Source organism: Saccopteryx leptura, chromosome 10 (genome assembly GCF_036850995.1).
Source record: "Saccopteryx leptura isolate mSacLep1 chromosome 10, mSacLep1_pri_phased_curated, whole genome shotgun sequence".
Classification (NCBI taxonomy): Eukaryota; Metazoa; Chordata; class Mammalia; order Chiroptera; family Emballonuridae; genus Saccopteryx; species Saccopteryx leptura.
Window position 1 is genome coordinate 63,265,687 of NC_089512.1, and position 25,468 is coordinate 63,291,154.

A 25,468-nucleotide genomic window follows, 5' to 3' on the forward strand; every position below is an offset into this window, starting at 1 on the left:
GACTCCTGTTGCTTAATTTCAGACTGCTTTCTAGAAAGGGTGAACATTATAATTTGTTTTTAAAAAGGCATTTTTCCAATTTAGAAGTTCATTTAAAAAGTTTATCTTATTGTAATATTCATTTCTTTAATTGTTAGTGAAGTTGAATGTATTTCCTATGTTAGTTATTCTCTTCTACTTTGAGTAATCTTTTTATTTTGCTCAGTGTTGAATTGGGCCTTAGCAGGGTTCTTATTTTGTAAGCTTTTATATATTAAGGATATCAATCTGTTGCTGTCATATTTATTGCAAATTTTCCTCTTGAATTTGGCAAGTGATATTTTTACAAGGATAGAATCTTTTTACATAATGCTGATAACTACAATTTATTGAATACTTAACCATGTCCTGAGCATTGAACAAAACATTGTATATGGGTTATCTCATTTAATCTTTACCATATTTTCAGTAGAATGCAACATTTCCCCCTTATTATAGGTGAGATTCAAGATCATATAGTCACCCTGGCCAGATAGCTTGGTTGGTTAAAGCAGGGGTCGCCAAACTACGGCCTGCAGGCCGCATGCGGCCATTTATCCGGCCCCCATCGCACTTCCGGAAGGGGCACCTCTTTCATTGGTGGTCAGTGAGAGGAGCATAGTTTCCATTAAAATACTGGTCAGTTTGTTGATTTAAATTTACTTGTTCTTTATTTTAAATATTGTATTTGTCCTGTTTTGTTTTTTTACTTTAAAATAAGATATGTGCAGTGTGTATAGCAATTTGTTCATAGTTTTATTTATAGTCCAGCCCTCCAACGGTCTGAGGGACAGTGAACTGGCCCCCTGTGTAAAAAGTTCGGGGGCCCCTGGGTTAGAGCATCATCCTGAAGCTCAGAGGTTGCTGGTTTGATCCCCGTTCAGGACACATACAGGAACAGATGTTCCTGGCTCTCTCCTGCTCTCTCCCTTTCTCTCTCTGAAATCAATAAAATAAACATAACATTAAAAAAAAAGATTGTATAGTCAATAAATGAATTAATTGGCATATAAATGAATCAGCAAATTTGTATTATGTTGCACAATTTAGAGTTTTGAAATAAGCTTGTGTTGTTATAAGGAGAGCTTTAAGCTAGCCATTATCATTGTATTGGTACAGTTTTGAATAGGCAAAACATTCATTGAAAAAGTACTAAAAGGAAAGTGATAAAATCCCCTTCCCACCTCTGTTGCCTCTCCATCTACTTCTCACTGTATTCCCCACCTCTGATCCAGATACTCATCTTAATAATGTCTCGTATATGTTCTCATGCTTCTTGTATGCAGACAAATAAATATGAATTTCTAGTCTCATCTCCCCTCCCCTTGGTTTGCCTAAAGGGTTGAAACCGGTCAATTTAGACCAGGGGTCTCAAACTCAACTCAGCATGTGGGCCGCAGAGCAAGATCACAGCCATTTGGCGGGATGCACTAGGTCTACAAAAGGCAACTGTTACGCAACACTTTTCTCACTGCAGTTGAAAACAAAAAAAAATCAGTACAGCATTGTTCGGTGGGCCGCATGCGGCCTGCAGGCCGCGAGTTTGAGACCCCTGATTTAGACTGTTTGCTTTTGCAAGACTTGGCTACCTCTTTGGTGCAAAGTATACCACACAAAGAATCTCTGATTGAATTAATAATCTTTCATCTTGGAGAGATTCTTTATGCAGAGGGTTCAATTTGTTTAGATGGTAATTTCGTATTGAAATCAATTTCAGGCCAAACTCCAGTACTGCCAAGTCTTATGCAACAACAGAAGCTGAGCTTTCAACCAGCTGCCACATGTTAGAGTGAATAAAATCAGAGGACCAATGTAGATAGTTCTTAAAAAACACAAGTTCTCACTCTCAAAATCTCCAAAAATAGAATACATACATATTTCCTGAGGAGAGGTAGAATTATGAACTTTATTGAGCTTAGCTTTTGGAGTGGAAATAATGTCAATACAGAACCAAATGTTTGTGACTATAACTTCTGCATCACAGTTAAAATCCAAAGAGTCATTTAAAAAACCATCAACTTCATCAAAATCGATACCTTCTTTAAAGCCAAAGTAACACTTAAATACAGTTAAGACTCAAATGAAGAAATTTAGTTGATTGGAAAGCTATTTAAACCTCCAGTTTGCTCAAATAGATTTACAAATAGGTAAAATTGTGTTTTTTAACTGCGAGTCAGTCCACTAGAATCACCAACATTGGACAGCTGTTAGAGTATTCAGAGTTGTGAGATCATAAGAAATGCAGGCATCCTTAGATGGACATCCTTCTGATGTCCTTTCTTCCCAATCAGAGATTTGTGGGTATGTGGATTGCAGTTGCAGCCTCGATAAGCGAGCGTCTGGTTCTTTATCTCCACAAAGAGCACATTGCAAGTGAAGCTACCTTTAAGTCTTTGGGGGCAAGTGCCTCTGCAGGGAGGTGGTTACTCTGGGATAGCTGCTCTTTACACATAGCCACTGTCATGCCCACATGTCCATGGCTGCTTGCCCTAGATTTCAGGTGTCAATGATTATGGCCTACCAAACTTCAAGCCGGCTCTGTGCAAGAGGAAACCACGTTTGTCTTGGCCTTTCTACAGTCCTTCCCAGACTCACCGCCAGCCGTTTCAAATTCTGTGGAAGCTCAAACAGTCCAGGGAGAGTAAGGGCTAGTCAGACGCCCAGTTTGCTCCCACTGCCAACTCCTCTGCACTGCCATTCAACTGCTAAAAATATGTATTAACAAGAGGACACCCGCTCTGGCTGGGTAGCTCAATTGGTTAGAACATCATCTGGATATGCCAGATTGTAGGTTTGATCCCCAGTGAGGTCACATACAAGAATTAACCAATGATTGTATAAATAAGCGAAACAACAAATCCATGTTTCTCTTTTTTTTCTTTCTCTCCCTTCCTCTCTCTCTCAAAAATCAACAAGTAATAATTAAAATAAGTAAATAAATAAATAAACAAGAACACACTCCTAATCCCCTTACTAGTTTAGGGTGGTTATTTAGTAATGTACGTACCACCATATTTATTTAAAGTGCTTTCTGGAATTCTTTCACTTAGTGCTCCTTGAAGGTGAAGCTCTGGGGGACTCCAGAGTCAGATGTGCAGGAGCAGGGCCACAAAAAGTGTTGGTCTTGCCTCGAAGTGAGACTACAGAGAGGACCCTCTCCCAAAGCCACTTTTCTGGAGCTTGCTAATTCGGCTTGGCCTGTGTTTTTTCTTCTCAGGTACTGGCGGCGGGCATTGGGCATGCAGGTCCGCTATGTTCACCATGAGGACTATCAGTTCTGCTACTCCTTCCGCGGCAGGCCCGGGCACAAACCTTCCATCCTCATGCTCCACGGGTTTTCTGCGCACAAGGATATGTGGCTCAGCGTGGTCAAGGTGCGTAAAGAAAAGGGCTTCCACTTGCACATTCTTTCATCAGCAGTGGTAGAAAGCAAAGGGAATCCAGGACTGTGGCTCAGATCATCTTAAAACTAACATAATATGCGTTTCAAATCCTTTTCTCAGACAAAATTTATTGAGTTGGATGTTATTTGTAAATTCGATGCCTTAGAAATCATGCCACCTGGTGACTGTTTCTTAGGAAAGGTCTCTGACACTCAGCTGCACCTCAGGACTCTCATTATCAAGGCCAGGCTTTAAAAATATCTTCCTTCCCTACTTTTCTCTTTCGCCTCTTTTTTCTTCTCCCCTCCCTCCTCTTTCCTTCCTTTTTCTGCTTTTGCTCCCCCCTCCCCTTCCTTAGCCATTTAGAGAAATGGTCTTGATTTGGCAACCTTTTAGGATAGTTTTCCAAATCACTCACTTCCTGTCTTGTCTACTTGGGTTTGGCACTTGCTTTGCTTGGTAAGAGTGACAGCTACTGAAGGTGGGGCTGGGAGAGGTCTTGGGAGGGAAGCATCCCGGCTCCCACCTCAAGCAGGACCAGACCTGAATGTCCTCAAGGATGCTCTACACCAGGAAGAAATGGCCCACACAACTTCTAGTTACTTATGTTCTTATTTCCAATTATGCTTTGAGGACAGTCATCCTCATGCCTTAATGAACATCTCACTTCCTGTCCCCACTTCAGATAAGAATCTTTCACATAATGGGGTATTTATTTATTGGTAACTAATGTTTCTCAATTTTCTGGTTAAAAGCAGCACATATATAAATGCAAGGTGTTTTAGGATAATAATCACCCCAGGAATTAGACCTTAATGCAGAAAACAAACAGACAAACAAACAAACAAAACACCAGTTGAAAGCAGAATTAGTGATCAGACATGAAAGAAAGCCTTGCTCCTGCAGGCTCTGGAGTGGGCCAGCACCCTAAAAGAACAGAACCATCCCTTATAGTTCCCAGTCTGGCTGAATGACTGGAGCAAGTGTGGGAGGGACGAGGGAAAGCAGAAGGAGGAAGTATCTGCCAAGTAGTGTCAAAAGTGAGAGCTGCAACCCTGCCTCCCTGACCTTTGTCCCCCTTTTCTGGTCATCCTCCTAGTCCCCTTTCATCTATGTATTTATTAGTCTGGGGGGGCCTCTGCTCCCTGTGAGGCTACTGGTAATGCTTATTCCCATCAGGTGTTACTAGGGTAAAACTCTGGGTGGCCCAGGCCCATAACTCCAGGTTACTTGGAAGTAGGTACAACTTCCAAGATAAGTGGTCAAACATTTTTTGCTTACCACATACTGACTCTCTGGGCCTTTGTGTCCTCAGTTCCTTCCAAAGAACCTGCATGTGATTTGCGTGGACATGCCAGGACATGAGGGTACCACCCGCTCTTCCCTGGATGACCTGTCCATAGATGGGCAAGTCAAGAGGATACACCAGGTAAGCAAGGCTCCACCAAAAATTGCCTAGAGTGCAGGTCTTTCCCACGATTGCCCAGGCCTGGAGAGTAGGTAGGAGAGTTCCGTTCTGACTCGTCATGAGTATCCAATGCATTCTGTCCTGTAATTGCAAACAAAGTGGCACCCATCAGTGTCTTTGTTCACCTGTGGAGGGCTTGTTGCAGACCGTTCTCCTCTAAACCTGTTGCGGCTGTTTGTAAAGATATATGATGATCTGGGCATTTTCTCAGCTCTTTGATAAGGAATTTCGTATTCCTCAAGACCATTTGCCTGGAGTCTGTTTTCAGCTTTCCAACTACACAGTGACAGCAGTCACCCTTCTCCCCAGTATTGGAGGGCTGGGGAGGGTGCTCTTTGTTCTATGTCAGCATGTCGCTTCAGCTCCGCTCTGGCTGGGCGTTGAGCATCATGGGTCTCATGGACCATTTCAGAATTTAGTAGTTCTTAAGTTTCAAATTGACGTTAGATATTTTTCCCCCAACAAGGGTATTTATTTCATGTGTCCCCCACATTAAACTATGTGTTTTGATGAGGTCAAGAACCTTGTCTTTTTGGCTCTTTGCTGCATCTTATGCAGTTTATCATTATATATCCTTATATATAATGGATATCCAATTAATACTTTTTAGATAACTGATGTTTATCTAAAACATCAGTGGATGGTTAGTTGGATGGATAGATAGTTGGATGGATGAGAAGAACTTTAAATTAGGGTAAGAGTCAGCAAAACATGGCCCATGGGCTATATTTATATTTGACCTGCTGCCTGTTTTTGTAAGCAAAGTTTCATTGGAACACAGCCACGACTCATTCATTCACTTACTGTCTTTAGCTGCCTTTGTGCTACACAATAGCACAGTTGAGTGGTTGCAACTGAAATCACATGGCCCACAAAGCAGAAAATATTTACTCTCAGGATCTTTATAGAAAAGTTTGCTGACTCATGAATTAGGAGAATTTTTGTTGGTTTTATGCTCATAAATGACCTCTCAATCACTTGTGCTTGCCTTGGGGCTCATCTGGGTAATGGATTGAGTCAAGTTTCAGACCCTCCCTTTCATTATCAATAGCCCTTTTCATTTGTCCCCATAGGCTAGGGGTCCCCAAACTTTGCACAGGGGGCCAGTTCACTGTCCCTCAGACCTTTGGGGGGGCTGGACTATAAATAAAACTATGAACAAATCCCTATGCACACTGCACATATCTTATTTTAAAGTAAAAAAAAAATGGGAACAAATACAATATTTAAAATAAAGAACAATTAAATTTAAATCAACAAACTTACCAGTATTTCAATGGGAACTATGCTCCTCTCACTGACCACCAATGAAAGAGGTGCCCCTTCCGGAAGTGAGGCAGGGGCCGGATAAATGGCTTCAGGGGGCTGCATGCGGCCGCAGGCCATAGTTTGGAGACCCCTGCCACAGGCAATAGAGGTCTTTTGCTCTATAATCACTATTGTCACTGTCTACAGCTATATAACCAAGCCCCCTTGTCATTTTCCTTCCCAGTTTGTAGAATGCCTCAAGCTGAACAAAAAACCATTCCACCTGATAGGTACCTCCATGGGCGGCAATGTGGCCGGGGTGTATGCTGCTTACTACCCATCGGATGTCTGCAGCCTGACTCTAGTGTGCCCCGCGGGTAAGTTACCAGGCTAAAATATCCCACGAGTGACTTCAGCACAGCAGGGTCTGAATGTCTGAAGGAACAAGTGGCAGTGTCCACTCTGACTGGTTTTTAGAATTATCTTTTGATGTGTCCTTCAGAGATATGCAAAGCATTTGTGATAGCTAACCAAACAATAGTTGTCTAACTGTAATCATAGCCACAGACTTAAATTATAGAGCTAGCCTTGTTCTGCAAAGAATTTTGGTGGTTCATTAAAATATGTATAGTACTTTGCAGAACATAAGTACTTTAAATATAACTATAATATTAATATCCAACACTTACTGAACTTTTTTTTTTTTTTTTTGTATTTTTTTGAAGTGAGACACGGGGAGGCAGAGAGACAGACTCCCACATGCAACCTACTGGGATCCACCTGGCATGCCCACTAGGGGGAGATCTCTGCCCATCTGGGTCATTTTTCCGTTGCAACTAGAGCCATTCTAGCACCTGAGGCATGAAGCCATTCTCAGTGTCCGGGCCAACTTTGCTCCCATGGAGCCTTGGCTACGGGAGGGGAAGAGAGAGATAGAGAGGAAGGAGAGGGAGAAGGGTGGAGAAGCAGATGGGCACTTCTTCTGTGTGCCCTGACGGGGAATTGAACCCAGGACATCTACATGCCAGGCTGACGCTCTACTGCTGAGCCAACCAGCCAGGGCCCTATTGAACTCTTTTGAGCTAAGCTCTTTATATGGAGTTAATTCTCACCATTGCCATAACCTTATGAGGCAAAGATACTATTATAGCTAGTGCTCGACTTACGACCACGATTGGTTCCAACAGACCGGTCGTAAGCTGAGTAGGCTATATGTACAGTACTGTGAAATGATGTTATAATAATCTTTAAGTCATATTTTATCATAGTTTTCTTTCATTATTGTTATAATCATAATTTTCTTTGTTCATTTTATTCCATTTGTATCATCTCTACATCATTTTGTTTCTTATTTTTACATTTATCAGGTTTAAGTAAAACACTGTATTACCAGTACAACTGGTTTAATATTTGCAAAACATAAAAAATTACAAAATACAGCACATACAAAAATACAAAATACAGGTGTAAAAAATACCATAGGAAACATTTTCCCAATTGCAAAACATATCAAAATATATAAACATGTATGAAACATTTTACTGGCCAGCACTGTTGTACGCCCAGCTGGGCAACGCTTACGCTGCCAGACGCGGAGCAGTTGTGGCTAGCGATTGTGGTCATAAAGTCGAATGGTCGTAGGTTGCATAGGTCGTAAGTCGATCAATACCTGTATTATCCTCTTCTCTTTTTTTGCTGAAAACTCAGAAATCTTTACTCATTACAAGATCTTTTTATAAAATCAGCAAACTTTAGTTTCTCTATTATTATTTATATAAATGTCAACTTAAGCTGTAACATATTCCCCAAAATGATGATCTGAATCTGAAGTTGTATTTTTAAAATTCTTTTTATTTTATTTTATTTTATTTTTTTAATAATTTTATTTTTTTAATGGGGTGACATCAATAAATCAGGATACATATATTCAAAGATAACAAGTCCAAGTTATCTTGTCGTTCAATTATGTTGCATACCCATCACCCAAAGTCAGATTGTCCTCTGTCACCTTCTATCTTGTTTTCTTTGTGCCCCTCCCCCTCCCCCTTTCCCTCTCCCATTTCCCCCTCCCCCCCGTAACCACCACACTCTTATCAATGTCTCTTAGTTTCACTTTTATGTCCCACCTACGTATGGAATAATGCAGTTCCTGGTTTTTTCTGATTTACTTATTTCGCTTCGTATCATGTTATCAAGATCCCACCATTTTGCTGTAAATGTTCCGATGTCATCATTTCTTATGGCTGAGTAGTATTCCATAGTGTATATGTGCCACATCTTCTTTATCCAGTCATCTATTGACGGGATTTTTGGTTGTTTCCATGTCCTGGCTACTGTGAACAATGCTGCAATAAACATGGGGCTGCATGTGTCTTTACGTATCAATGTTTCTGAGTTTTGGGGGTATATACCCAGTAGAGGGATTGCTGGGTCATAAGGTAGTTCCATTTTCAGTTTTTTGAGGAACCACCATACTTTCTTCCATAATGGTTGTACTACTTTACATTCCCACCAACAGTGTATGAGGGTTCCTTTTTCTCCACAGCCTCTCCAACATTTGCTATTACCTGTCTTGCTAATAATGGCTAATCGAACAGGAGTGAGGTGGTATCTCATTGCCGTTTTGATTTGCATTTCTCTAATAGCTAAAGAAGATGAGCATCTTTTCATATATCTGTTGGCCATTTGTATTTCTTCCTGGGAGAAGTGTCTGTTCATATCCTCTTCCCATTTTTTTATTGGATTGGTTGTTTGTTGTTGAGTTTTATGAGTTCTTTGTATATTTTGGATATTAGGCCCTTATCTGAGCTGTTGTTTGAAAATATCATTTCCCATTTAGTTGGCTTTCTGTTTATTTTGCTATCAGTTTCTCTTGCTGAGCAAAAACTTCTTAGTCTGATGTAGTCCCATTGATTAATTTTTGCCTTCACTTCTCTTGCCTGTGGAGTCAAATTCATAAAATGCTCTTTAAAACCCAGGTCCATGAGTTGAGTACCTATGTCTTCTTCTATATACTTAATTGTTTCAGGTCTTATGTTTAGATCTTTGATCCATTTTGAGTTAATTTTTGTACAGGGGGAGAGACTGTAGTCCAGTTTCATTCTTTTGCATGTGGCTTTCCAGTTTTCCCAGCACCATTTATTGAAGAGGCTTTCTTTTCTCCATTGTGTGTTGTTGGCCCCTTTATCAAAAATTATTTGACTATATATATGTGGTTTTATTTCTGGACTTTCTATTCTGTTCCATTGGTCTGAGTGTCTATTTTTCTGCCAATACCATGCTGTTTTGATTGTCGTGGCCCTATAATATAGTTTGAAGTCAGGTATTGTAATGGCCCCAGCTTCATTCTTTTTCTTTAGGATTGCTTTGGCTATTCGGGTTTTTTTATAGTTCCATATAAATCTGATGATTTTTTGCTCTATTTCTTTAAAAAACATCATTGGAAGTTTGATGGGAATTGCATTAAATTTGTATATTGCTTTGGGTAATATAGCCATCTTGATTATATTTATTCTTCCTAGCCAAGAACAAGGTATATTCTTCCATCTCATTATATCTTTTTCGATTTTCCTTAACAATGGTTTATAGTTTTCATTATATAAGTCCTTTACATTCTTTGTTATGTTTATTCCTAAGTATTTTATTTTTTTTGTTGCAATCGTGAAGGGGATTATTCTTTTGAGTTCCTTCTCAATTGTTTCATTGTTGGCATATAGAAAGGCTATTGACTTCTGTATGTTAATTTTGTATCCTGCGACCTTACTGTATTGACTTATTGTTTCTAGTAGTCTTTTTGTGGATTCTTTGGGGTTTTCAATGTATAGGATCATATCATCTGCAAAAAGTGATACCTTTACTTCTTCTTTTCCGATATGGATGCCTTTTATTTCTTTGTCTTGTCTGATTGCTCTGGCTAGAACCTCTAGTACCACATTAAATAAGAGTGGAGAGAGTGGACAACCCTGTCTTGTTCCTGATTTAAGGGGAAAAGCCTTCAGTTTTGTGCCATTTAATATGATGTTAGCTGATGGTTTATCATATATGGCCTTTATCATGTTGAGATATTTTCCTTCTATACCCATTTTGTTGAGAGTCTTAAACATAAAGTTGTGTTGTATTTTATCGAAAGCCTTTTCTGCATCTATTGATAAGATCATGTGGTTTTTGTTCTTTGTTTTGTTGATATGGTGTATTACGTTAACCGTTTTACGTATATTGAACCATGCTTGAGATTCTGGGATGAATCCCACTCGATCATGATGTATTATTTTTTTAATATGTTGTTATATTCGATTTGCTAGTATTTTGTTTAGTATTTTAGCATCTGTATTCATTAGAGATATTGGTCTGTAGTTTTCTTTTTTTGTGCCATCCTTGCCTGGTTTTGGTATGAGGGTTATGTTGGCCTCATAAAATGTGTTTGGAAGTATTGCTTCTTCTTCAATTTTTTGGAAGACTTTGAGTAGAATAGGAACCAAGTCTTCTTTGAATGTTTGATAAAATTCGCTGGTATAGCCGTCAGGGCCTGGACTTTTATTTTTGGGGAGGTTTTTAATGGTTTTTTCTATTTCTTCTCTACTGATAGGTCTGTTTAGGCTTTCTGCTTCTTCTTGACTCAGTCTAGGAAGGTTGTATTGTTCTAGGAATTTATCTATTTCTTCTAGGTTGTTGAATTTAGTGGCATAAAGTTTTTCATAGTATTCTACAATAATTCTTTGTATATCTACAGTGTCCGTGGTGATTTCTCCTCTTTCATTTTGGATTTTGTTTATATGAGTTCTTTCTCTTTTTTCCTTGGTAAGTCTTGCCAAGGGTTTGTCAATTTTGTTGATCTTTTCAAAGAACCAGCTCTTTGTTTTATTAATTTTTTCTATAGTTTTACTGTTCTCTATTTCATTTATTTCTGCTCTGATTTTTATTATCTCCTTTCTTCGGCTGGTTTTGGGTTGTCTTTATTCTTCTTTTTCTAGTTCCTTAAGGTGTGAAGTTAAGTGGTTCACTTGGGCTCTCTCTTGTTTGTTCATATATGCCTGAAGTGATATGAACTTCCCTCTTATCACTGCTTTTGCTGCATCCCATAGATTCTGATATGTCGTATTGTCATTTTCATTAGTCTGTATATATCTTTTGATCTCTGCACTTATTTCTTCTTTGACCCATTCATTTTTTAAAAGTATGTTGTTTAGTTTCCACATTTTTGTGGGATTTTTTCCCTCTTTTTTGCAGTTGAATTCTAGTTTCAAGGCTTTATGATCAGAAAATATGCTTGGTACAACTTCAATTTTTCTGAATTTGCTGATGTTGTTTTTGTGGCCCAACATATGGTCAGTTCTTGAGAATGATCCATGTACACTGGAGAAAAATGTATACTCAGTCACTTTGGTATGAAATGTCCTGTAGATGTCTATCATATCCAGGTGCTCTAGTGTTTTGTTTAAGGCCACTATGTCTTTGTTGATTCTCTGTTTGGATGACCGATCTAGAGCCGTCAGCGGTGTATTGAGGTCTCCAAGTATGATTGTATTTTTGTCAGTTTTTGTTTTAAGATCTATAAGTAGCTGTCTTATATATTTTGGTGCTCCTTGGTTTGGTGCATATATATTAAGAATTGTTATGTCTTCTTGATTCAGTGTCCCCTTAGCCATTATGAAATGGCCATTTTTGTCTCTGAGTACTTTTCCTGTCTTGTAGTCAGCATTATCCGATATGAGTATTGCTACACCTGCTTTTTTTTGGATGTTATTTGCTTGGAGCATTGTTTTCCAGCCTTTCACTTTGAATTTGTTTTTATCCTTGTTACTTAGATGAGTTTCCTGTAGGCAGCATACAGTTGGATTTTCTTTTTTAATCCATTCTGCTACTCTGTGCCTTTTTATTGGTGAGTTTAATCTGTTTACATTTAGTGTAATTATTGATACTTGTGAGTTCTCTATTGCCATTTTATAGATTGCTTTCTGTTAGTTTTGTGTCTTGTTTGATCCTTCTCTTTTGTTTTTCTATCTTTTGTTTTTATTTGGTTGTATTCCATACATCTTTCCTCTGTTGCTATCTTTTTTATTTCATGTGCTTCTGTGGTGGTTTTTTCAATGGTGGTTACCTTTGAGTAATGAAAAGGGTTCCTACCCTGTTCATTGTAGCAAACTTTTTTGTGAGTACTTTTGCACTCCATCGTCCTTTTCTACTGTTAATCTCCATCTTCTCCCCCTTTTTCTTTTTGTTGTTGTCACAGTTTAAATTTGGTTTTATTGTGTTCTTCTTGGAGCTTTTACTTGTGGCTCTGTTTTTTTTTGTTCTTTGTATCTGATTGGAGAATCCCCTTTAGTAATTCCTGGAGTGGGGGTTTTCTGATGATAAATTCCCTCATCTTTTCTGTATCTGTGAATGTTTTTATTTCTCCTTCATATTTGAAGGATAGCTTTGATGGGTATAGTATTCATGGCTGAAAGTTCCTCTCCTTCAGGACTTTAAATATTGGGGTCCACTCTCTTCTAGCTTGTAGAGTTTCTGCTGAGAAATCTGATGATAATCTAATGGGCCTTCCTTTATATGTTGTATTCTTCTTTTCCCTGGCTGCCTTGAGAATTTTTTCTTTGCTGTTGGTTTGTATCAATTTCTTTATGATATGCCTTGGAGTAGGTTTGTTGGGGTTAAGAAAACTCTGAGTTCTGTTTGCTTCTTGAACTTGAGGCTTTAGTTCTTTCCACAGGCTTGGGAAGTTCTCATCTATTATTTGTTTGAGTATGTTCTCCATTCCATTTTCTCTCTCTTCTCCCTCTGATATACCTATTATTCTTATGTTATTCTTTTTGATGGAGTCAGATAATTCTTGTAGGGCTATCTCATTTTTTTTAATTTTTGAGTCTCTTTCTTCTTCTCTCTATTTTGCCTCAAGTTGCTTGTCTTCTATTTCACTAATCCTCTCTTCTATCTGACCTGTTCTATTAGCTAAGCTTGTTACTTTGTTTTTCAGCTCGTGAATTGAGTTTTTCATCTCTGTTTGATTTGTTTTTATAGTTTCAATTTCCTTGGACATATATTCTTTGTGTTCATTGAGTTGTTTTCTGAGCTCCCTAAATTGCCTTTCTGTGCTTTCTTGTATATCTCGGAGGAATTTTAGGATTTCTATCTTGAATTCTCTGTCATTTAGTTCCAAGGTTTCCAATATATTAAATTTTTTCTCCATAGATTTTTACTCATCTAGCTGTGTTACCTCTCTTTCTTTTGTATCCATGATATTCAATTTTCTCTTCCTTAATGGCATCTGAGGGTGGTTTTGTTGATAGTATTAATGAGATTTAATAAAGAATAAAAAGTTAAAAAAAATAAAAAAATAAAAAATAAAAGTTTTTTTTTTTTAAAAATTAGTAATGAAATAAAGAAAAATAAAATAAAATAAAAATTTAAAAAAAAAGGAAATTATTCCCCCCCTCCTTTTTTCCTCTCCTCTCCTCTTCCTTCTTTCTTGAGAAAATCTTGTGGTGAACTGTGAATTATAACTAACAATGCCTGTGATGGAGGGCCTGAATTGGGGAAAAGTAATAAAGGGGCAAAAAAAAGAAAAAAAAAGAAAAGAAAAAAGGGGGTATGGACCCACAAAAAGCAAATAAGGAAAAAATTTGGGTCAAGAATAAAATGATTTGCTTTTAGGTGTTGGTTGTCTAAGAGTTATGCTGAGAGGAATAAGAGGAAAACAGAAAAATTGGGGGACAAATTAAAAAAATACTATTGTATTTAGTGGAACAAGAACTAGATAAAATGGAGAGCCAGGGATGGGAGCACTGCTAGTGAGTTAAAAAGGTGAATTAAAAAACCTCCCAAAGCCTGACCTGTGGTGGCGCAGTGGATAAAGCGTTGACCTGGAAATACTGAGGTTGTCGGTTCGAAACCCTGGGCTTGCCTGGTCAAGGCACATATGGAAGTTGATGCTTCCAGCTCCTTCCCCCTTCTCTCTCTCCTCTCTCTTCCTCTCTGTCTCTCTCTCTCTCCTCTCTAAAAAAAAAAATGAATAAAACTAAGCTTTTCTAAAAAAAAAAAAAAAAAAAAACTCCCAAAATGCCACAAACATAAGTTTGAGTCCCAGATAAGATAATTTGTTTGTTATTGAGGTTTGAATGAGAGGAGATGTAAAGGAGAAAGGAAGAAACTAATATAGAGGGAGAAAAGAAAGAGAGAGAGCCCTGGCCGGTTGGCTCAGCGGTAGAGCGTCGGCCTAGCGTGCGGAGGACCCGGGTTCGATTCCTGGCCAGGGCACACAGGAGAAGCGCCCATTTGCTTCTCCACCCCTCCGCCGCGCTTTCCTCTCTGTCTCTCTCTTCCCCTCCCGCAGCCGAGGCTCCATTGGAGCAAAGATGGCCCGGGCGCTGGGGATGGCTCTGTGGCCTCTGCCTCAGGCGCTAGAGTGGCTCTGGTCGCAACATGGCGACGCCCAGGATGGGCAGAGCATCGCCCTCTGGTGGGCAGAGCGTTGCCCCCTGGTGGGCAGAGCGTCGCCCCATGGTGGGCGTGCCGGGTGGATCCCGGTCGGGGGCATGCGGGAGTCTGTCTGACTGTCTCTCCCTGTTTCCAGCTTCAGAAAAATGAAAAAAAAAAAAAAAAAAGAGAGAGAGCAAAAAAAGAGGGAACCACTAAAAGAAGAAAATAGAAAGGAGAGAGAGAGAGAGAGAGAGAGAGAGTTAAGGGTTTTGGAGTGCAACCCTCATAGAGAGAAAGGAAGAGGAGAGAAAAGATAATGGGAGATGTAACACTTATGGGTAGTGTAGTTCAAGGAAAGGAGAGAGTAAGACCGGCAGAGAGTTAATCGGCCAAATTGGAGGAGGAAAAAAAGTATCAAGAATGAAGATAAGAGAAACAAACGAACAAATATAATAAAATGGGATAGGTTATAAAGTCTGCAGATTATTCTTGATTTTGAGAGGTTATCTTCTTGCTTTTTCTTTTCTCTCCCTCTTTCTGGTCGGTGACTCTGTACCCCGGGTTCTGCCCCTTTGGCACGCTCAGGTAGAGGATTGCAGTTGATAAGTCTCTATGGCAATGTCATGTATTGTGCTTTAGTCTCGTTGGCAGTCGAGGCTCATTAGCATTTATAGGCTCCGACAGTGAGAGAGTCCGTGTTCTTGGAGCCTTTCTCCTAGTCTTTCCTTCCTCAATTAGTAGCCTGATAATCCAGCTATGGGGTTGCTGCTGCCTCTGCCTGGATAGTAAGAGGCTCAAAGAGCTGGCAACTTCCCACTCTATTTCCACTCAGCACAGGGCTCTGGGTAAGGCTTAGTCAATCAGAGCTGCTAGCATAATCAGGCGGGCTTTCCACCCACTCAAAAACCTCTGGCTCTGCCACTCTGTCCGGTAACACAGGCGGGCACCCACTTCCGGGGCGCTTGGAGGAAACTCTCACTCACTATCTGCGTGCGCAGACCAGGATATCCGGCCAGCAGTCTCACGCTCTGAGTGAAATCCCCAACCGCATGGAAAAGTTGCAGCATTGGAATTGGCTCTCGCTCCGTCCCCGTGCTCGGCTTTTGCAAGGCGCTGGGGCGGCCCGAGATTCCGCTTTGGCCCACACAAAGGCCCCTGACTCTGCCCCTCTGTGCGATAACACGGGCGCGCACTGCCGAGGCACTCGGAGGAATCTCTCACTCACTATCTGCGCGCGCAGACCAGGATATGAGGCCGGCCGCGTTTCCCTCTGAGTGAAACCCCCACCAGCACAGAAAATTTCCACCGTTGGAATTAGTTCTCGCTCCCTCCCGTGCGCGGCTTTCCCAGGGCACTTGGGCTGCCCAGAGATTCTGCTTTTGGCCCACAGAAAGGCCTCTGACTCTGCCTCTCTGTGGGGTAACACGGGCACCCACTCCCGGGGCTTAGGAAGAAATCTCTCGCCCACTAACTGCGCACCGACCAGGAGATCGGGTAAAATGGCTGCCCCGCTTGTCTTTCTTTGTTTTGGTTTGGTGCGAGTATTAGCTTGTAAATTGCCCGGGTTGCCACAGGATCAGTTTTTCCTCGGCTTGGATCTCCGTGCCACAGCCTGGTTCGGCCGTTTGTGCCACGGCCTGGATCTATTCACCCCCTTTGCCCGCCTCAGTTTCTATATTCACAGTTACCAGAGAAAGCCGCCCTGTTTAGGTTAGTGAGGAAGGCGGAGCATTTCTTACTCCCTATTTCCTTCGGGGTTTGGTTATATATTTAGCCAATTTTTCACTCGACCATACCTTTGGGTGTATTGCGAAGTATCTGGAGGCTCCAAGTATAGGTTTTTCTGTTTCTGGTTGAAGATCTTGTTGAGTTTTGGGGGAGATTTATCGGTATCGCTTCCTACCCCGCCATTACTCTGACGTCATCCTCTCTTTTTATTTTTTTGGAGAGATAGCTTGGGGGAGGGTAGAGGAGAGAGCTGAGAAGCATCAACTCATAGTTGCTCCACTTTAGTTGTTTATTGATTGCTTCTCATACATGCCTTGACTGGGGGGCTCAAGTGAGCCAGTGACCTTGAACTCAAGCCAGCAACATTGGGATCATATTGATGAACCCACATTCAGGCCGGCAACCCCACGCTCAAGCCTGCAAGCCCACACTCAAGCCAATGAGGTTGCACTCTAGCTGGCAACCTTGGGGTTTCAAACCAGGGCTCTCAGTGTCCCAGGTTGACACTCTATCCACTGCTCCACCACTAGTCAGGCTGAAGTTCATTTTTCTTAGATAAGTCTTTAAACTTGGATTTATAGTATATTAAATTCCTTCTCTTCCTTCCTCTCTCTCAGGTACTTCATTGGAGTATGATTAGCAAATAGTAAATTGCCCAAATTTTAAGTGTATATCTCGGTGGCTTTTTACATATGTAATTATATCCAGATGAAGACTGTATGCCCATTTTATTTTATTTATTTATTTATTTATTTATTTATTTATTTATTTTTGCATTTTTCTGAAGCTGGAAACGGGGAGGCAGTCAGACAGACTCCCGCGTGCGCCCGACCAGGTTCCACCCGGCATGCCCACCAGGGGGCGATGCTCTGCCCATCTGGGGCATCGCTCTGTTGCATCCAGAGCCATTCTAGCGCCTGAGGCAGAGGCCACAGAGCCATCCTCAGCGCCCGGGCCAGCTCTGCTCCAATGGAGCCTTGGCTGCAGGAGGGGAAGAGAGAGACAGAGAGGAAGGAGAGGAGGAGGGGTGTAGAAGCAGATGGGCGCTTCTCCTGTGTGCCCTGGCCGGGAATCGAACCCGGGACTCCTGCATGCCAGGCCAACGCTCTACCACTGAGCCAACCAGCCAAGGCCTGCCCATTTTATTAGTAGGAACTTTGAGGTACAAAGAAATTATGTAAGTGCTTGAGCCAGAATAGGAACCAACTCTGGGCTGTCTTGTTCCAGAATGCAAGCTGTGTCTTTTTTGGAAGTCCTTTTGTATTCACTACCTCCTTTGTGTGACTCATGTCTATTACTTCCTTTATCTACTAGAACCCAGCTTTGAGTCAAACACGTATACCTTCTAAAATGTAACTAAACTGACTTTTAAAATCTTTCAGTCACTCTAAAAGTAAAGTTTTCAGGTCTGATAAGGACATTGAAATTGAAGTCAAGCTCCCAGTGGCTTTTCTCCTCTTCCCAAACACCATGTCTGAAATCATTTGGTCTTTCAGTAATAAAGTTTAAGAACTGGAGAAACAGCCCTATGGAAGGTAATTAGATTTCAAATCACTTATGGATGCTCAGATCCACCTGGCTTTTTAAAGTGTATTAATCAATTGCTCAAAGAGTTTTACACCCGAGTTTCAATTGCAAATTTAAAATTGTTTGTTGGTATGTGAAAATGGAAAGATAAATTGTTTTACTTTGAAATAATTTTGCAGAAATAAATTTGCAGAAATGTAGCAGAGATAGTATAGAGTTCCATCTACCCTTCATCCAGTTTCCCCCATTAACAATTACCACAGTAAATTTGTCACAACTAAGAAACCAACATTGATTCATTGCTATTAATTAAACCTCTGGGCTTTATTTGGATTTCATTAGTTTTTCCACTAATGTCATTTTTCTGTTCCAGGTTCTAGTGCAGGATACCATATGACATTTAGTCTAGAATTATTTTTAAAGTGAAAGGAAATAGATCATGTAATCTGCCCTCATGGCATTGTGAAAGCCGCATGATGCCCACATTAGATTTAAAGGAGTTACTGAATGCCCTGGTTGGTGGCTCAATGGATGGAGTGTTGGCCCAGTGTATGGACGTCCCGGGTTTAATTCCTGGTCATGCACATAGAAGTGACCATCTGGTTCTCTCCCCTCCCCTGTTCCACTCCTGCAGCCAGTGGCTTGATTGGTTTGAGCATTGGCCCTGGGCACTGGAGGATTGCTTGGTTAGTCCAAGCGCATCAGCCTCAGGTGCTAAAAATATCTTGGTACTCAAGCATTGGCCCCAGATGGGGGTTTCCAGTTAGATCCTGGTCAAGGGGCATGTGGGAGTCTGCCTCACCTTCTACCCTATTCTCACCTAAGAAAAATAATAATAAGAAGAATAATAAAATAAAGGAGTTACTGAATATAGGAGACATAAAGTGTGGATTTTTGCAGCCTAGGATTGATGCCATTGCCTTTCTAAGATCTGGTTCTTCAGCTAAGTTAAACACCTAGAAATTTGCTGTGTTGGAGGTGGAAATTAGTTTTGCACTTCTGCACACATTATCTTGTGTGAAGTCTCTCATGTCATGCTCCAGAGTGCAGGAAGCAATGGTCTATTTCAAAGCTTTTCAGACCCAGCCACTGCCTCATGCTCTCCTGGAAGAAGGGAGACCGAGCAGAGAGCAGCTGCTGCCCCTGCAAGATGGTGGCTCAGAAGGGGACTTGTTATCATTGTTTTTTTGTGTTTTGACCCCAAATAAGAGATTACTAGGTGGGTCTGGGCCAAGGGAAGGGGTAGTCAGTCCGTCCAATTCTGTGTTTTCTTCCCAATGCGCATTTTGTGAGATTTGTCAACAACACAGATGTAAGGGGCTCAGGCAAGTCGTCTTCTAGACTGGTGCTTCTTGTGATATAGAGACAGCTCCTGACACCTGTTATAGCACAGATTCCAATTCAGAAGACTTAAGGAGGGCCTGACCAGGTGGTGGCGCAGTGGATAGAGTGTCGGACTGGGATGTGGAAGACCCAGGTTTGAAATCCCAAGGTCACTGGCTTGAGCGTGGGATCATAGACATGACCCCATGGTCGCTGGCTTGAGCAAGGGGTAACTCACTGTGCTATAGCCCCTGGTCAAAGCACATAGTAAAAAACAATGAATGAACAACTAAGGTGCCTCAACGAAGAACTGATGCTTCTCATCTCTCTCCCTTCCTGTTTGTCTGTTCCTATCTATCCCTCTCTGTCTCTGTCTTAAAAAAAGAAAGAAAGGAAAACTTATGGAGAAGCTGAGATACTGTATTGCTTATGGACTCCCAGTGCTGCTGGTACAATGGCCACAGTTTGAGTCACCCGTTCCTAAAATATCTTGAAGGTTTTTTTTTCTATGTTTCTCTTCAGAGTGTGGTTTTGACTTTGGACAAGGATGGCAATACCAATTAAAAAGGAATCTGGTGAAGCATACCTGAAATATATTAGCTCTGGGCTGATACTAGAAGTTCCCTCAATAAAGTGGGAGTTGGTAAGAAGGTACAAAGTAGATGAATTGCCAAGCTGTTTTGGTTTGAAATCCATAGGCCTGCAGTACACAAGTGATAATCGATTCATACAACGACTCAAAGAACTGCAGAACTCAGCCGCCATGGAGAAGATCCCCCTGATCCCATCCACCCCAGAAGAGATGAGTGAAATGCTTCAGCTCTGCTCCTACGTCCGCTTCAAGGTGCCCCAGCAGGTAATGTGGTCTCAGAGCAAGATGCCCACCTTCTTGCAGAGACTCAGGTGGCCAGTACCAATATCCTTTATCTATCCCTCCTCCTTGTATTTATCTGTTTGTTCATTCAACAAGTGACCATATAATGTCTGTGACATGTGGGCACAGTGGTGAATAAATAAGACAGAAGAGGTTCCTGTGTGGACATAGGCTAGCAGGGGGGCAGACAATTAACAAGTAAACAAATTCTTACAAATTATAATAAGTGTTCTAGGGGAAATGAAGATGGTACAGTGAATAAAGCAGGGAGGCAGCAGAAGATTTGATAAGCCTCTTTGAAGGAATAGCAAGTTTGGAGTGAAAAAAACATAGGCAAGTTCAAGATACTAGAAGGAGCCCCAGGGTGACTGGAGCCTAGAGGATGAGGGAGAGAATGGGATGAATGAGGTTGGAAAGGGAGGCAGGGGCTAAGTTAGAATCTCAAATTTTTTTTAATTTATTTTTTATTGACAGAGACAGAGAGTCAGAGAGAAGGACAGATAAGGATAGACAGATGGAAAGGAGAGAGATGAGAAGCATCAGTTCTTTGTTGTGGCGCCTTAGTTGTTCACTGATTGCTTTCTCATAAGTGCCTTGATTGGAGGACTCCAGCCAAGCCAATGACCCCTTGCTCAAGCCAGTGACCTTGGGCTCAAGCCAGTGACCATGAGGTCATGTCTATGATCCCATGCTCAAGCCAGTGACACCTCACTGAAGCCAGATGAGCCCGTGTTCAAGCCAGAGACCTCGGGGTTTTGAACCTGGTCCTCTACATCTGAGATCAATGCTCTGTCCATTGCGCCACTACCTGATTAGGCGAGAGTCTTAATTTTTAAAAAAACTCAGGGCCACTTTATACTCTCAAAAATTACTGAGAGCCTCAAAGAGGTTTTGTTTGCAAAAATTATAACTATTGATATTTACCATATTAGAAATTAAAAGTCAGCCCTGGCCGGTTGGCTCAGCGGTAGAGCATCGGCCTGGCATGCGGGGGACCCGGATTCGATTCCCGGCCAGGGCACACAGGAGAAGCACCCATTTGCTTCTCCACCCCCCCTCCTTCCTCTCTGTCTCTCTCTTCCCCTCCCACAGCCAAGGCTCCATTGGAGCAAAGATGGCCCGGGCGCTGGGGATGGCTCCTTGGCCTCTGCCCCAGGCGCTAGAGTGGCTCTGGTCGACAGAGCGTCGCCCTGGAGGGGCAGAGCATCGCCCCCTGGTGGGCAGAGCCTCGCCCCTTGTGGGTGTGCCGGGTGGATCCCAGTCGGGCGCATGCGGGAGTCTGTCTGACTGTCTCTCCCCGTTTCCAGCTTCAGAAAAATACAAAAAAAAAAAAAAAAAGAAATTAAAAGTCAGAAAAACTTTAAACACAAGAATATACAAGCATTCATTTCATTAGCCATCCAAGTATGTTATCCCTTGTTATGTAGGCTCTGAAAAAACAGTATGCTTTGAGAGAATGAATGCGAAAAAGGCAAATAACATTTAGTATTATTATGAAAATAGTTTGGCCTCGTGGACTCCAAAGATCCACTTTGAGAACCACTGGGCTAGATCATGTAGGATCTAGGCTATGAGAAGGAATCTGAGGTTTTTCTAAGTGTGGTAGGAGAAGCCCTGGATGCTGCAGGGGAGCACACAGCAGCAGGGAAGCGTGCTAGGGTGCCGCTGTGGGTTGGAGATGATGGCGTGGACTAGGGTGGTAGCAGTGGAGAAAGGAGATCTGAAACGCTTTGGGGAAGAACAGAGAGGACTTACTGGCAAATCGGAAGTGGAGGATGAGGAAAGGTGAGGAGTCATAGGGGACTTTGGTACTTGAGTTGGATAAAGGTAGTATTTTCTGAACAGGAGAAGAAGAGGGAAAGTAAGTTTGGGGGACAAGCTAAAAGCTCCATTTTGGGCGTGTTAAGCTCAGGCTGCTGTGAAGCCTCCAAGTACAGATGTCAGGGAGGCCGTTGGATATACAAGTGCTGCTGAGGGAAGTCTGGTCTGGAGCTAGACAGTTAGAGCCCCCAGTCGATGACTAGATTACAGGACCTGGGTCTGTGATGTCATCTAGGGAAAGGGTGGAAACCAAGAGAGGAGCGTCTATGGCTGAGGCTTCATAACAGCAAATTACCCCCCTCTGTGGTAGGGTGGGGGGGGGCGGGCCCTCCCAGGAGGTGAGAGAATGGACCCTACTCAGAAGTTGTGAACAGGACCCAGTTAATAGGTGTTTCCCATCTCTGAGGAAGTGTCCAGAATCTGATTCTGTAGTAGATTTTATCCCTAAAATTCCTTTTTGTTGTGAAGCTGCACTGGTCCCCTCCCAGCACCGATCTGTTCCCAGAATAGACAGTATTTCATAAAATTTCAAGGTTTGAGTTCTCAGGGATGTGAAAACATCAGGAAAAAATAAGTGGCAGCTCCAAAGTCTCCCTCCTACGAGAGAAGGGTTGCCCAAGCACCCAGGCCGCAGTGGCATGCTGTGTTATAATGGTCTGTTTGTGTTTTCCTCTTCAAGCTCTGTAAGATCAGGGACTTTGTCTTAATTAGCTGTTCTGTTCCCATCCTTTGGCACAGTACTTGTGTGACATAGGTCCTAAGCATAAACTGGATGGATCAGGGGATGTGAAGATACCTGGGTAATGCATGGGTAGGAAGTGGATGTGTGGGTAGATGCAGGATAGGGGGATGCATGAAATGATGCATGTGCATGCATAGATGGCTTAGAATGCAGGACAGATGGGTGCTGAGGGTTTGGTTGGCTGAATAGGAGGGTGTCTGGAGAATGCAGGGATGGAGAGTACATGGATTGGTGGATGCAGGTAGATGGATACATAGGTAGGCATATACATATATGATTCAGAGATGCAGGATAGATGGATGGATGCAAAATGGATTTGATTCAGAAGAGCAGGGTAGCTAGAAACAAAGAAAATGTCTGATGCTGAGCAGTATGTTGGACAGCTTGCCATTTGTCTCACCTCTGGACTTCCAATTATAGTACTGGTTAGAACAGGGGTCCCCAAACTACGGCCCGTGGGCCACATGCGGCCCCCTGAGGCCATTTATCTGGCCCCGCCGCACTTCTGGAAGGGGCACCTCTTTCATAGGTGGTCAGTGGAGGAGCATAGTTCCCATTGAAATACTGGTCAGTTTGTTGATTTAAATTTACTTGTTTGTTATTTTAAATTAAATATTGTATTTCTTCCCGTTTTTTTTTTTACTTTAAAATAAGATATGTGCAGTGTGCATAGGGATTTGTTCATAGTTTTTTTGTAGTCCGGCCCTCCAACGGTCTGAGGGACGGTGAACTGGCCCCCTGTGTAAAAAGTTTGGGGACCCCTGGGTTAGAGGTTTGGTTTAGTCCAAAGTGTTCATGGCTGATTTTCCTACTTTAATCCAAGCACAGAACTCCTGAGAATGCATTCAAGAGGTTCAGATCCTTCCGAGGTAGATGTGAGGACTGGTGGCTAATGTGAACCCAGATCCCTACCTCAAGAGTCCTGAGGGAGGAAGAACAGGAGGACTGTGTTCCTTCTGGCCACAGCACCTCTCTGGGTCCGTGTCCCGATCCAGGACATCCCGGCTGCTGCAGCCTGCACAGACCTCAGCAGGGAAGGCCAAGACAATGTATATAATAGACAAGGGACTCTGGAATCCTTGCCATATTTTTCCAATAGTTTATTTCTTTATTGTGTAAGAGGCTCATCATCCCCAACAGTTTAATTTTTAAAATATATCTTATTCTGCACTTGGATATTATTGATCAGTTACTTAATATTATACTATATCATCGGAATTCGGAGACCGGGCCTTAAAGGCCTTGACAGTGCCATGAATGTTGGACTTTTATTTCCTTCATTATCCCAGAGTCATGAGAAGCCTGAGGAAGGGAATCTTCTCTTGCCTTCTAACTTTAGATTATTTATCCTTAGATTCTGCAAGGCCTTGTCGATGTCCGCATCCCTCATAACACCTTCTACCGAAAGTGTGAGTAGCCCTGCTTTAAACTTTGAGCTGTGATAAGTGAAGCTTTATGGGTGACTGGCTTTTAGTTCTTACATTCTGAGTCTGTCTTCTTGAGCCCCTGAAGAGAGAAAGTCATGGCTTGAACTCGATGAGTGTCCTGTACTGAATGGTGGTGCCCATTGGTGCAGCCCAGCATTTGCTCACTTTCTTTTTTTTTTCCTAAAAAGTGTTTTTGGAAATTGCCAGTGACAAGTCAAGATACTCCCTCCATCAGAACATGGACAAGATCAAGGTCCCCACGCAGATCATCTGGGGGAAACAAGACCAGGTATGTAGTGTCCCTGGGGCCACCTGTGCCAATTCCCCCGGCCGCTAAAGCAAGTGGCTAGTTATAGAGTCAGCCTGGCTGGCTGGTTTCTGGTATCAGGAAGAAATGGGATGCAGCCGGGTCAGGTACCAGTGTTCATGGCAGCATAATTTTGTGAGTTGAGAGTAACATCATTGGTTGTTTTTTTTTTATGCAAATGTTATTTAGAAAGTCACAGAGGTAGAAGTGAGCTGTAGAAGAAACGGTCTCAGGAAATGAGTTACAGAGGCCAAAGAAGGGCCCTTGGAGCTCAGGAGAAAGAGAAGCAAGGAAAATGCACCTAGGGGAAGAGGGTGGGGAAAGGCGCTGGCGTGCTCAGAGTCAAGAGAGTGCTACTCTCTGGTCTTTTAAAATGAAAGGCAATAATAGATCATTTTTACAAATTATTTTTATCGAAGACATATTATCACATGGTACAAGAAACTTCAGAGACTACAAAAAGATTTAAAATCACAATCTCAGATCCCAATTTCCATTTCCTTGAGGCAACACTTACTGTCCTGTGTACATTTCTTAAATTTTCTAGGGCAGGGGCTGGCAAACGTTTTCTGTAAAGGATCAGATAGTACAGTTTTCAACTTTGTGGGCCATACCATCTGTCACAACTACTGAGCACTGCTGTTGCGATGTCAAAGCTGCCACAGAAAACATGCAGACCAATGGCGTGGCAGATTCCAGGGAGCCTCTATTGACAAAACCCGCAGCCAGTGTCTGCCTGCTCCTGTTCTCACACACACACATGTGCATAGAGAAGCTTTATCTGTGAGTTTCCAAATATGCTATACACTCTGTTTTGCACTTTACTTCGTATCATAGGAGCCCATATAGATCTACTCATTCTTTTTTTTTTTTTTTTGACAGAGTCAGAGAGAGAGACAGATAGGGACAGACAGATAGGATGGGAGAGAGATGAGAAGCATAAATTATTTATTGCAACACCTTAGTTGTTCATTGATTGCTTTCTCACATGTGCCTTGACTGGGGAGCTATAGCAGAGCAAGTGACCCCTTGCTCGAGCCAGCAATGTTGGACACGTCAAGCCAATGACCGTTGGGCTCAAGCCAGTGACCATGGGGTCATGTTTATGATTTCACGCTCAAGCCAGCGACCCGGTGCTCAAGCTAGTGAGCCTGCACTCAAGCCTGATGAGCCCACACTCAAGCCAGCAA

At 42.1% G+C, this 25,468-nt stretch overlaps 1 protein-coding gene across 3 annotated transcripts in view; it reads left to right on the plus strand.

Annotated features, from left to right (window-relative positions):
- The window catches only part of ABHD6 (abhydrolase domain containing 6, acylglycerol lipase), a 67,041-nt gene that overhangs the window by 32,503 nt on the left and 9,070 nt on the right, over nt 1–25,468 (plus strand). For all 3 annotated transcript variants that reach the window (XM_066350446.1, XM_066350450.1, XM_066350447.1), the window contains 6 exons: nt 3,236–3,392; nt 4,717–4,830; nt 6,362–6,494; nt 19,806–19,963; nt 23,899–23,953; nt 24,160–24,260. In XM_066350446.1, the coding sequence (XP_066206543.1) occupies nt 3,236–3,392; nt 4,717–4,830; nt 6,362–6,494; nt 19,806–19,963; nt 23,899–23,953; nt 24,160–24,260 (718 nt within the window). The remainder of the gene's footprint in view (nt 1–3,235; nt 3,393–4,716; nt 4,831–6,361; nt 6,495–19,805; nt 19,964–23,898; nt 23,954–24,159; nt 24,261–25,468) is intronic.